The sequence below is a fragment of the Chrysochloris asiatica genome, unplaced genomic scaffold, assembly GCF_000296735.1.
Source record: "Chrysochloris asiatica unplaced genomic scaffold, ChrAsi1.0 scaffold00173, whole genome shotgun sequence".
In the NCBI taxonomy this organism is placed as follows: Eukaryota; Metazoa; Chordata; class Mammalia; order Afrosoricida; family Chrysochloridae; genus Chrysochloris; species Chrysochloris asiatica.
The window spans coordinates 4,030,336-4,044,041 of record NW_006408691.1 but is presented as its reverse complement, the minus strand read 5'-3'; the positions used below and the strand labels follow the sequence as shown (position 1 = coordinate 4,044,041).

The following is a 13,706-nucleotide window of genomic DNA, read 5'->3' as shown; positions in this document are numbered from 1 at the left end:
AGAGAGAGAGAGAGAGAGAGAGAGAGAGAGAGAGAGAGAGAGAGAGAGAGAGAGAGAAAGAGGATCAGGTTAGTCTCGATTCACAGCAACCCTGTGTAGGATTTTCAAGGCTGTAAATCTCTATGGGAGCAGAAGGCCTCATCTTTCTCCTGTGGAGCAGATGGTGGATTCGAATTGCTGACCTTGCAGTTAGCTGCCCAATGAGTAACCCACGATGCTACCAGCACTAGATAACCTAAGACATCCACCCCCAAGGTGGTTCAGAAGAAAGACGTGACAACCTGCTTCTGAAAAATCAGCCATTGAAAAGTTTATGGTGCACAGCTCTACTGTGACACACATGAGGTCACCATGAGTCAGAATTCACTCCATGGTATCTGGTTTTTCATGACTTTCAAAAGTAGAAACTGGAGGTCAAACAGATGAATCAGTGCAGTCTGCTTGATTGCTAAAAGCAACCGGATCACAGCCTAGGTCATGGTGGCCTCCTAACCAAACCTGAAGGCTGTCTACCACTACTACTTGTTTGTTTGTTTTTTAATTGAAAAACTGAAAAAACCTGTGAATGATTCAAAATCAGAAACAAAAAAGAAGGGTCCAGCCACCTGGAGAAACTGTGTGTGGGAGGCTTAGGAACGCACTTGCTTCTGATACTTAGCATTCAGCTCCAAGGGCCCATGTGATGCCCTACTTTCCATCCTGACTGAATACAGACTGAATACAGGAACATTTAACCAGGTCCCCTGTAATCTTAAGTGGGTCCTGGCAGATGAGAATCTATTAAAAAATGGCACCGGTGGCAAGCATTGAGCTTGGACCTATGTCCAAACATCTTACACCCATCAATTAGATCCCTTGACCATAATACCCTGCACATAAGGTCGATATGAGTTCTTATCCACTTGACAGCACCTAACAACATGAATACGGTCTTTACATTTGCTGAATTTCAGACTGTTAGTCAAGGTTGGGCTCTCTTTAATATTCCTTTTTGCCACGTAGTCTCTCCTAAATAGGATGCATCTACCCCAGCCACCTCCTTACCACTACATGTAACATGATCGCTAAGAGTGGACCTTGCCAGGTTCAAATCCCAGCATCTCCTCTTGCAGGCCTGGGGTCTTAAATGGCTTATGGATCATCCATTGTTTTGGTTTCCCTACCTGTGAATTGACAATTATAACAGCATTGATTTCAATCGCTGTTGAAAGGGTTAAATGGGTTTAATTTTAATGAAGGGCTTAGAACCGTGGTCTATAAATGACAGCTGCCAGGTTCAGACTCACATTGATGCCATGTGTGTCAGAGACTTTCAGTGATTGATTTTGGGGAAGTATATCACCAGGCCGTTCTTCTGAAGTGTCTCTGGGTAGACTCGAACCTCCAACCTTTCGCTTAGTAGCTAAGCACATTAATTGCTTGCACCACTCAGGAACTCCACAAATGACAAATAGGCATTATTATTCTATTCATCCTACCTGGGCGCCCTTCTCCTTCCTGGCCAGCTGTCCAAATCCTCGTCTCTTCATAGCCCAAACTATATCTCCTTTCCTCCATAAACAGGGTGATCCCATCCAGAGCCCTTCCTGTTACTACCACCAAGTTCTCATTCACCTCTACACACTCACTCCCCCTTCTACCAACATTTCTCAAGCATCATCTCCAAGCTAGATGCTGGTGGACAAGGGGGCTAGCCAGAGCCCCTGCCCTCTCAGCATGCATGCTCTACCTCGGTCAGCAGTGGGCAAGGGCCTGGTGTTTGCGCCACCAGCTGCTGGACGGAGCCCTCAGAGGGGGAAGCTGGGCGTACCCTGGACTGGGTGCTCTCCAGGGCCACCCGGGCCTGCTCCTCCGCCTGCTGGGTCAGCTTGGCCTTGCTCTGCAGGACCTCCTGTAGCTGCTCCCATCTCTGCAGGTGGTTCTGGTCCAAGTTCACCTGGTCCTGCAGCTGCTGCACCTTGGTGTCGTACTCCGAGATGATTTGGTCACGTGATTTTAGCCCTCTCTCCAGCTCCATCACTTGCTGGGGAAGAGCCAGAGAGGACAGAGGAGGAGGGACATTGTATGTGAGCCAGCGTGGGGGTGGGCTGTCTCAAGACTCATCAAGTAGGGAACTGCCTGAAAAAACCCACTGCCATCAAATGAATTCCAACTCACAGCAACCCTGTGTAGGCTGTCTGAGGCCATAAATCTTTATGAGAGCAGAAAGCCTCCTTGTTCTCCATGGAACAGCTGGTAGGTTTGAACTGCTGACCTTGTGGTTACCAGTCCAATGCTTATCCTGCCGACCCATAGCAACAGTACAGAACAGAGTAGACCTTCCCCAAAGGGTCTCCAAGGCTGTAAATCTTTTTAGAAGCAGATTGCCACATCTTTCTCCCACAGAGCAGCTGGTGGGTTCAAACCACCCACCTTTCTGTTAGCAGCTCAGCACTTAGCCCACTGAGCCACCAAGGCTCCTTTGAAATAAGGGGCGGTGGTGGTTATATGCCATGGAGTTGTCGGTTCTGACTCACAGCGACCCTATACAGGGTTTCCGAGGCTGTAAATCTTTACGGGAGCAGAAAGCCACATCTTTCTCCCACAGAACAGCTGGTAGCTTTGAACTGCTGACCTTAAGGTTCGCAGCCCGATTCGTAACCACTACGCTACCAGAGCTCCTTGAAATAAGGGCACTGCCTGCAAAATGGCTTAGCTGAAAGTCCCAGCTCTATCCTGCCCCATTTCCAGGGACCAGAAAGACACCAGAACAGAGCCCTGGGGACAGGTTAACAGCACCCGGTGCTCACCTGTCGGAGGAGAAAATTGTCCTTCTCAATGAGTCCCATCATTTCTTCATGTTTTCTGCCTTCTCGGAGGTTGGAGAACTGGAAGGTAGGCAGCAAAGTTGGCTCAGAGGGCTTCCATGCAAAGCAGGCAGGCTGAACACTCATATCTAATGTTTCTTCTTCCCTTTGTTGTGTTAGCTGCCCTCTAGTTGGCCCCCCAACTCATGGCAACCTTGTGCACAATGGAATTAGACTTTTGTGATTCATAGGTTTTCCGAAGTAGACCACCAGGTCATTTTTCTAGTCCATTTTAGTCTGAAAGCTCTGCTGTAACCAGCTTAGCATCATAGCAACCCACAAATTTCCACGGACAGATAATGGTGGCTGCCCATGAGCTATGTTGGCCAGGAATGAAACCCAACCCAGGTCTCCCCAGGGGAGGCAAGAATACTACCGCCTCTCTCCCCAAGCCCCGATCAAATGAATGCAGTGGGGTTTCTATAATGGATGGGGAGAAGAAAAGAAAAGAAGAAAATATTAAAGACATTATGGGAGTTGGGAAGCATAGCAGATTCAAGAGAAGGATCCTGAGCTGGCATTGTTGTTGTTGTTGTTGTTAAGTGTCTTTTAGGCAGTTCCGACTCATAGAGACCCTGCATAGGGTTTCTGAGGCTGTAAATCTTGTGGGAGTAGAAAGCCTCAACTTTTTTCCATGGAGTGGCTGGTAGACTCGAACCACTGACCTTGCGTATCCTACAGAGCCACCATACTCCCTGAGCTGGCATTAGGGAGGGATAAGAGCCCACCTGGAGTTCTGGTGTGGCACTGTGGGCTAATGCATCAGACTGCCGAGCCGTTCAAACTGAAGGTCAGCAGTTCAAGCTCACCAGCTGCTCCTCGGAAACCCTAGACAGGGTTGCTATAGGTTGGAACTGACTCGATGGCACTTCACAACAACAAGAGCCCACCTAGTTCACACTTCAGAGTTCCTGAATATCTCAGCCAGCAGCCAGAAGTCAGTATGTCCTGCTGTGGTGGTTTGCATGTTGCAGGAAGCTAGGCTCATCAGTATTTCAAATACCAGCAGGGTCACCCCTAAGGGACAGGTTTCGGTGGAGTTTCCAGACTCAGGTAGACTAGGAAGAAAGGCCTGGAGATCTTCTCCAAAAAAGTCGCCGATAGAAACGCTACAGATGACAACAGAACTCTATCTGATATAGTGCTGCGAGATGAGCCCCCTAGGTTGGAAGACCACCCAAAATAGTGGTCACAACACTGAATTCCAACATACCAACAATTGTGAAGGTGGCACAGGACAGGGCAACATTTCACATTCTGTTGCATACGGGATCTGACTTGATGGCAACTAACAATAAAGTCACCAAAATCAGAAGCGCTGGGTTTTCCTGCTAAAACAGGGCGGGGGTTGGGGGGTGGGATTAGTGGACTCTTGTTTCAGAAACAATTAAGAGTCCCAGGCTGGCCTTTAATTCAAGTTCCTGGGCATCTGGCACTTCCCTCCCTGTCTTAGAAGGCTTGGGGTTCAAGATAGAGCAGAGGGTTTCTGGTAGAGACACACTACTCCATGTGTCTGGAGACTGAGGCTGATGGTGGACTCTCAGTTTCTTCCCAGAAAACCAGCAGCTGTGCCTTCGCCTTCCAGACAACATATTCTTCAGCTTTCCCAGTTTTCAGGGGACTCTGACCAAACCCAGAGGAAAGACTTAGAGATATTGCCATCAGAGGGTCCCATGGTAACGCCCAAGTACATCCCCCTGCCATGAATACACTGTTGTCAGTCTTCACCACTCATGTGCTTAGCTCTGACATGGGAGCAAAGCTCTAGCAAGACTGATGTTTTTGTTGTTGTTGCGCCAAGTGCAGTCAAGTTGGTTCCAACTCAACAACCCTGTACAGGGTTTCCGAGGAGTGGCTGGTGAGCTTGAACCACTGACCGAGCAGTTCAAACCGGCCCTGCAGCCCGGCGCATTAGCCCACAGCACCACACCAGCACTCCAGCACAAGTGATAGAAACCAAAAATAAACTTGAAGAAACATGTAAGGAATAGAAATGGTGCAGAAATTAGCCAAAAAAAAAAACCAACCCCAGCTGCAATGACAGTTCTCATCAATGTAAGAGAAGAGAACTGCTGTAAGAGAGGAAATGTGAAACATTAGACAAAATGAAAACTTAATAGGAGTGTTATAGATAATGCTAAGGAAATCCTCTAGAAAGGAGAGCAAAAAGATGAGATAAATAGGAAGGAACAGAGAAGAAGAAAAGAAGGGGACCATTGGACCAGAACAGGAAGTCCAATGGACAAAAATTGCCAGAGGAGAGTTTAGAGAAAGCACATAAAGGAATAAAAACAAGATAGTAAACCCTGCCAAAACAAGCACCTGTGTAAGGGGGAAACTTGTCAGAGAAGAAAAAAAGCATATATTTCCCACTAAGGATTGAAGTTGTCAAGGACTTCATTCTTCTTGGATCAACTATCAACACTCGCGGAAGCAGCAGTCAAGAGATTAGATGACGTATTGCACTGGGCAAATCTGCTGCACAGGAACTTTTTAAAGTGTTGAAGAGCAGAGATGTCAGCTTGAAGACTAGGGTGCGCCTGACCCAGGCCATTGTGTTTTCAATAGCCTCATATGGATGCGAAAGCTGGACAGTGAATAAAGAGGATCGTAGAAGAATTGATGCCTTTGAGTTGTGGTGTTGGAGGAGAATACTGAGGGTGCCATGGACTGCCAAAAGAACCAATAGATCTGTTTTGGAAGAAGTGCAGCCAGAGTGCTCCTTGGAGTCCAGGATGACTAAGCTTCGTCTCTCCTACTTTGGACATGTAGTCCGGAGGAAACAATCGTTGGAGAAGGATGTCATGCTGGGTAGGGTGGAGGGTCAGAGAAAAAGAGGAAGACCTCCAACGAGATGGATCGGCCAGGTGGCATCATTGATGGACTCGGGGGTGGCAGCGGTGGTGAGGTTGGCCCAGGATCGAGCATTGTTTCGTTCTGCTGTGCATGGGGTCGCTATGAGTCGGTTCCGACTCGATGGCACCTGACAACAACAACAACAATAAAAGGTTCCAGGAATTGACAGAATACCAATGAAAGTGTATCTACAAATGGATGCAGCACTGGAAACACTGATCTATGCCAAGAAATGTGAAAGACAGCTACCTGGCCAACAGACTAGAAAAGTTAGTGTTGGCCAGTTTATCGGGCAAGGCCCAGTGCATGGTGGGTGTCCCTCAGGGTTAGCCACCTTGTTGGACATGGCCTGAAGCTGATGCTTCCGCTCTAGAAGCTCTTTCTTCAGCATCTCATTCTCCGTGTTGATCTTCTTCAGCTGGGACTCTTGGAACTCCACTTGTCTTTGTAAAGATGTCATTGCTCCTGGAAGAGCAAAGGGCAGGATATAGCAGAGGAGATGAGAAAACATACAGAATGACAGAGAGCAAGAAGTACGAAGGCAGCATCACTGTGTCAGCCTGGGGGTGTCCCGTGCCCCTACACACCAGACAATGTGGCAGTGTGGGAAATAGCCCTGGACAAGGTTGGTTTGAGCCAAAAGGTTGGCGGTTCAAACTCACCAGTCATTTCTTGGAAACCCTGTTCCTTGGAAACAGGGTTGCTATGAGTCAGAACTGGCTCGATGGCACTTAATAACAACACAGACAGGGACCCTGTTCCTCCCTGGGTGCAAAGCAAGCAGTTGCTTGGTGCTCCCTGCCCATGTCTGCTCTATCCCCTTCCCCAGCTCACCCTGGAAGTGGGGGTCCTACCTGTTGCCAGCAAATATCTGCTCCTGGTGGTCTCTAGGTCACTCTGAATCTCCTGGACCACCTGTTCATACTCCTCCAGCCTGGCCATCAACTCATCCTCAAATGCCTCGTCCAGTGAATACATCCTCCTTATCTGTATCTCCTCTTCTCCCTCCTCAGCCAGCAAATCTTCCACCAACCCCACCTCTTCTTCTTCGTCTTTTTCTTCTTTCTCTTTCTCACCAGCCTCCTGTTCCTCATACTCTGCCTCCTGCGTAGCCTCCTTCTTGCCTGCACCCGCCCCCTCTACCTGCTCCTCGGCCCCCGCCTGGTCCTCTTCCTCTTTGTCTCCTCCTTCTCCTTCCAGGTCTGTGCCCTTCTCCTCCACCAGGTAGCCCTCCTGCATCTGCGGAAGGGGGCCATGTTGGCCAGAGCTCAGGTTCCCTTGGGAGGGGGCCTGGATGGTGGGAGACTTGGGAAGGTACTTCACTTTAGGCTGCTTTGGGGAACCAGAGAGATGGGGGTACCCTCTGGGTACTGTGTACCATGCCAGCCAGACACACCTGTGACTCAACCTCCTACTCCTCCATCATGAGGTTGAAGCTGGCCTGTCACCTCAGTTGGGCATGCCTCACTTGTTCCCTTTTAGGGGCCTGGGAGCCTACACAAGAGGGGGACAGTCCAACTGGGGTCAGCATCCTGTGGGAAGCTCAGGAGGAACTTCACATCACCTGCCCACCTGCTTCCAGCATAGCAGCAGCTCCTCCTCCTCATTGTCCCCGCAGATGCCCTGAAAGATGCTCACCTGCTCAGGTGTGGCCGGTGCCTCAGACAGTTCCTGCAGGGAGCCCATGCAGACACTCAGGGCTTCAAATCCTTCCTGAAGCTGCTCAAGGGCAATGGACTGCCTCGACCTGTCCTCCTGACCAGGGGGCAGTAGCTGTTCCACATCAAGGTAGGGGGGCTGGTTATCCTCCTGCCAAGGGGTCAGAGAGCAGCAGATGGGGTGGAGGGCCTGCAGGTGGGTGATTTCCAGTAACTTGCATACTCAAGGGAAGGACCAAGGGGTCCTGTCCCAGACATGGTGGCCCTCTCGAGTCCCCTCACTGCTACCACCATCAGTGTCTGGGCAGCTCTCTTGTCCCGGGGACTCTATGCCGGGCTGAAATCTTCCACTTCTTTACATCCACCCACAACATCAGCTGAGGTGTATCTTCTGCATGAAGAAATTGGGCAACTGCTCACCCGGGATCTACGCTGTTTCTACACAAGTCTTCTCCACAACAAACATTCCCCCCACCTCCCCAAGCAAGCGCTGGGCAGGCTATCCCACCGTCCATATTTCAGATGAGGACACTGAGAGCCTAGGTCAGGGGAGGGAAGGATAGCAGGACAGGAATCCAAGCCTGTGGATTTATCCACTCAGTAACCCGGCTTCCCGAGACCCAGCAGCCAGCTGTGACAGGTCTGGGCCCCTCCTCCCCCCAGGATTCCAGAGCTTCAGGCAATCCCAGAGGGGAGCCCAGAGCTTTGTTTTACAGCTAAGAAAACTGAGCCCAGATCCTTCTAGTAAGCAGCTCAAAAGCAAAGAGGAAGCCGAGCTGGAACAATCCTCAGATGTCTAGGTGTCAGCTCAAAGCTCCTTGTCTCCAGCTCCCTTGGAATTCCTGTCTCGTGGTCACAATCCTGACACCAGGTCTAGTTCCACCTGGTGGCATTCACAATGCCTGGGGGGCCACCAGTGGTGTGGGTGTTTAGCAGCAGTGCCCTCCCCGCTCGACAGGTACTGGCTCACCTGCAGACCTGGTGACGCGGGCATTTCCCAGACATTGCCTTTGAGCAGGGATTTGAGCTGTTTCTTCAGGGCCTCCATCTCCTCCCGAAGCACCAGGATCTCCTCATCTTTCTTCCGGCTCTGCACCTCCAGCTCTGACAGACGCTGGACCTCCTCACACAGCATGAACAGGCAGTTGTCCTGCAGAGGAGAGCAGTCCACATACACCCACAGAGTCTCGGGCTCTCCTCTCTCTTATCCCTGGACAGCAGCTCCCGGGTCAGGGAGAGCAGACCCCAAAGTCTGGGACTCAGATGCACACTAGCAGCCATTCATGGCAGCCATGCCCCGTGGCCATGTCCTCTCTGTGTCTTTGCCTAAGTTGTTTTTGTGAGGTGCTGTTGAGTTGATATAGCATCTTACTGAGCCCATGGAGCAGAATAGAATTGTCCCCTAGCATTTTCTAGCCTGTAGTTTTTGTGGGAGTAGATCACCAGGTCTTTGAATGACTGACTTTGTGGTTAGCAGCTGAGAGCTTAACTTACGCCTCCAGAATACTTGTGGTCAGCCTGGCTCCCAGCCAGCCTCTTCCAATGTACCCAATGAACATGAGTCCTCTCCCTGGCCCCACACATACTAGCATGACCCACCAAGAGACACCCCTTTACAAGGGGCTTGCCAGGGAGCAGAACTCTCTATCCCTCAACCTTTACTGCCCCTAATGCTTTAGAAGTGAAGATAAATTTTAAGATGTTCTCAATGAACAGAAGCAGATCTAAACTTCAAAAGATACATAAGAGGATCATAAAGACAGGAAGAAGGTGAACCCTTACTAAATTCTGGAAGGAATGATAACTAGAAAATTCTCAAATGTTTAGAAATGGAATGATGGGCGCATGTATAACCCATGGGTCAGAGAAGAAATCACAAAGAAAGTTAGAAAATATTTTGAAATGAATGATAGTAAGCATTTAGATGTATCAGAATATATTGGTGCAGTTAAAGCTGCAACTAGACCCAAATTTATAGCCTTACAAGGTACATATTAGGGGGGGAAATGAAATCAAGGTTCTCAGTATCCATCTCCACCATTTGTCTGTCAGTTTGTCATACTGTGGTGGATTGTGAATTGCTGTGATTCTGAAGCTATGCCACTGGTATTTTAAATATCAGCAGAGTCACCCATGGTGAACAGGTTCCCAATGAGCTTCCAGACGAAGACAGACAAGGAAGAAAGAGTGAGGAACTACTTCCAAATATTTAGTCACTGAAAACCTTATGAATAGCAGTGGGACACTGTCAGCACCAGGTTATTGAATACTGAAACATGATAAAGAACACCAGAATATTATCAGATATAGTGCCAGAAGATGAGCCCCTCAGTTGGAAGGCACTCAAAACTCGACTGGGGAAGAGCTGCTTCCTCAAAGTAGAGTTGATTGTGATGAGGCGAATGGAGTAAAGCCCTCAGGCCCTTCATTTGCTGATGGGGCACAATTCAAAATGAAGAGAAACAGCTATAAACATCCATTAGTAATCAGAACATGGAATGTACAAAGTATGAATCTAAGAAAATTGGAAGTTAACAAAAAGGAAACCGAACGCATAACCATTGACATCCTAGGCATTAGTAAGCGGAAATGGAGTGGTATTGACCATTTTGAATTTCACAGTCACTTTGAATTTCACAATGGCTTACTATGCTGGGACTGAAAAATTGAAGAGGAATGGCATAGCATTCATCGTCAAGACAAATGTATCAAGATCAGTCATGAAGTACAACGCTGTCTGTGATAGGATAATATCCATACACCTACAAGGAAGACCAGTTAATATTACTATTGTTCAAATTTATGCACCAACCACTAAGGCCAGTGATGATGAAATTTAAGAATTCTACCGAATTCTTCAGTCTGAAATTGATCAAATATGCAATCAAGATGTATTGATAACTACTGGTGATTGAAATGCAAAGGTTAGAAACAAAGAAAAAGGATCAGTAGTTAGGAAATATGGCCTTGGTGATAGAAATGATGCTGGAGATCTCCTGATAGAATTTTGCAAGACCAATAACTTCTTCATTTCAAATACATTTTTTAAACAACATTAAAGATGAGTATGGACTTCACCAGATGGAATACACAGAAATCAAACTGACTACACCTGTAGAAAGAGATGGTGGAGAAGTTACATATCGTCAGCCAAAACAAGCCCAGGGGCAGACTGTGGAACTGACCAGCAATTGCTCATATGCAAATTCAGACTGAAGCTTAAGAAAATGAAATCAACTCTACAAGAGCCAAAATATGACCTTGAACATATCCCACCTGAATTTAGAGATCATATGAAAAACAGATTTGATGTATTAGACACTAAAGGCTGAAGCTCAGAAGAGTTGTGGGATGACATCAAGAACATCATACAGGAATAAAGCAAAAGCTCACTAAGATGACAAGAAAGGATGAAAAGACCAAAATGGATGTTAAAAGAGACTCTGAAACTTGCTCTCCAGCGTAGGAATGCTAAAGCAACTGGAAGAAGTACGGAGGCATAAGAGCTGAACAGAAAATTTCAAAGACCAGCTCAAGAAGACAAAGTCAAATTTAAAGAAATGTGCAAAGGCCTGGAGTTAGAAAACCAAAAGGGAAGAACACGCTCAGCATTTCTTAAGCTGAGGGAACTGAAGAAAAACTTCAAGCCTCAACTTGTGGTATTGAAGGATTCCGTGGGCAAAATATTGAATGATGCAGAAAGCATCAAAAGAAAATGGAAGGAATACATAGAGACACTGTATCAAAAGGAAAAGGTCGATGTTCAACCATTTCTAGAAGTAGAATATGGTCAAGAGTCAAATGATCCTAAAGGAAGAAGTCCAAGGTGCATTGAAGGAATTGGCAAAGAATATGGCACCGGAAATTGATGGAATACAAATAGAAATCTTTCAACAAAGTGAGAGGGCACTGGAGGCACTCACTCATCTATGCCAAGAAATTTGGAAGACAACTATCTGGCCAACTGATTGGAAGAGACCCATATTTGTGCCCATTCCAAAAAGAGGTGACCCAACTAAATGAAGAAATTATTGGACAATATCATTAATATCCCATGTAAGTAAAGTTTTGCTAAAGGTAATACAAAAATTGCTGCAATCATACACTAACAGAAAAATTCCAGAGGTTCAAGCTGGATTCAGAAGAGGGTGTGGAATAAGGGATATCATTGCTGATATCAGATGCAACTTAGCTGAAAGTAGAGAATACCAGAAAGATGTTTACCTGTTTTTTATTGACTGCACAGAGGCTTTTGACTGTGTGGATTATGACAAGCTATGGACAACGTTGTGGAGAATGAGTATTCCAGAACTTTTAATTGTGCTCATGAGGAACCTGTAGACCAAGAGGCAGTTGTTTAAACAGAACAAGGGAACACCAAATGGTTTAAAATTAGGAAATGTGTGCACCAGGGTTGTAGTCTTTCACCATACTTATTCAATCTATATGCTAAGCAAATAATCCGAGAAGCTGGGTTCTATGAAGAAAAAGGTGGAATCAGGATTGGAGGAAGGTTGATTAACAACCTGTGATATGCAGATGATAGAACCTTGCTTGCTGAAAGTGAAGAGGACTTGAAATACTTACTGATGAAGATCAAAGAGCACAGCTTTTGGTATGGATTGCATCTCAATGAAAAGAAAACAAAAATCCTCACCACTGGACCAATAAATAACATCCATATCAATGGAGAAAAGATTGAAGTTGTTCAAGACTTCATTCTGCTCAGATCAACCATCAACACTCATGGAACCAACAGTCAAGAAATCAAATGACTTATTGCATTAGACAAATCTGCTGCACAAGATTTAAAGTGTTGAAGAGCAAAGGTATCAGTTTGAAGACTAAGGCACACCTGACCCGTCATGGTATTTTCAATAACCTCATATGCATGTGAAAGTTGGACAGTGAATAAGGAAGACCATAGAATTGATGCATTTGAGGTATGGTGTTGGAGGAGAATATTAAAAGTACCATGGACTGCCAAAAGAACAAATCGATCTGTGTTGGAAGTACAGCCAGAGTGCTCCTTAGAAGCCATGATGGCCAGACTTCGTCTCTCATACTTCAGACATATTATTAGGAGGGACAAGTCCCTGGAGAAGAATATCATGTTTGGTAAAGTGGAGAGTTGGAGAAAAAGAGGAAGACCCCCCCAGTGAGATGGACTGGCACTGTAGTGGCAGCAATGGGCTCATACGGAGCAGTGATTGTGAGACTGGTACAGGACCAGGCAGGGTTTCGTTCTGTTGCGCATAGGGTCACTACAGATGGCACCCAACAACAACAATGTTAATGAGCCAGGATGCAGGATTAGGTTGTATCTTCAGTCAATCTCTTTTAAGAGAGAAAAGAGAGAGACACAAGCAGAGAAGGAGGGCCCTGACTACCACCAAGAAAGAAGAGGTGGCAGTGAGACATGCCAACCCAGATGAAGCCTAAACTCAAAGAGCCTAAGCTCAAAGAGACAAGGATCTTCCCCCAGAGCTGAAGAGAAAGTCCTCTAGTAGACCTGGTGCCCTGAATTTAGACTTCTGACCGCCCAATCTGTGAGAGCATACATTTTTGTTTGTCAAAGCTTGCAGTATTTCTGTTACAACAGCACTAGATGACCAAGATGCTGTCCTTTCCCTGGACAGTTTAAATACATGAGCTGGGAAATCCCCTACCTGCTGCTTGGGTTAATTGCAATCCTGCAATGAACACCCTCTACCATTTATCTATATGAATTTGTTTAATTATATCCTCAGGCTATTCCCCAGAATTGCTTAGTCAAAGATGTTTTAAATGGTGAATTTATCATAAATGTGGAGGTAGTATGCAAGAAATAAAATAAATACTTGTGAGCCCACACCATTTGCCCAACTATCCACAATTTTGCATTACTCATTTTCACCATTTGAATTAAAAGGTAACCAGCTTAAAAGAAAGAACACTATAGAAAACAAATCGAGAGTAGAGGAAATCCACAAAGCCAAATGCTGACTCCATAAAAAGACTTTAAAAATTGATAAGCCTCTAGATAAAGACACAAAGTGACTGGCTTACAAGTTTTCAAGAATGAGTTTAGTTTAATAGTATGCAGGGGAAGATAGAGTCACCACTGAATAGTTTTCATCTGGTCTAGACAGTTCTGGTGAAAAGAGATGGGAATAAGATTCTTATGATTTAATAGTGAGTAAATGGTCTTTAATCATGTTGAGTTGGTTTTTGTATAAGGTGTGAGGTGAAGGTCTTATTTCAATCTTTTGCATATTGTTTTCCAGTTCTGCCAGCACCATCTGTTGAAGAGACTATCATCTCCCCATGTGATATATTTAGGTGTTTTGTCAAAAATCAGTTGGCT

General features: G+C 46.3%; 1 protein-coding gene across 1 annotated transcript in view; it reads right to left on the bottom strand.

Annotated features, from left to right (window-relative positions):
• The window catches only part of CCDC27 (coiled-coil domain containing 27), a 47,383-nt gene that overhangs the window by 1,500 nt on the left and 32,177 nt on the right, over window positions 1-13,706 (bottom strand). The window contains exons 5-10 of the mRNA XM_006871786.1: window positions 8,331-8,510; window positions 7,275-7,511; window positions 6,557-6,941; window positions 6,037-6,167; window positions 2,790-2,867; window positions 1,811-2,023 (exon numbers count right to left, since the gene is read on the bottom strand). Coding sequence (XP_006871848.1) covers window positions 1,811-2,023; window positions 2,790-2,867; window positions 6,037-6,167; window positions 6,557-6,941; window positions 7,275-7,511; window positions 8,331-8,510 — 1,224 coding nt within the window. The remainder of the gene's footprint in view (window positions 1-1,810; window positions 2,024-2,789; window positions 2,868-6,036; window positions 6,168-6,556; window positions 6,942-7,274; window positions 7,512-8,330; window positions 8,511-13,706) is intronic.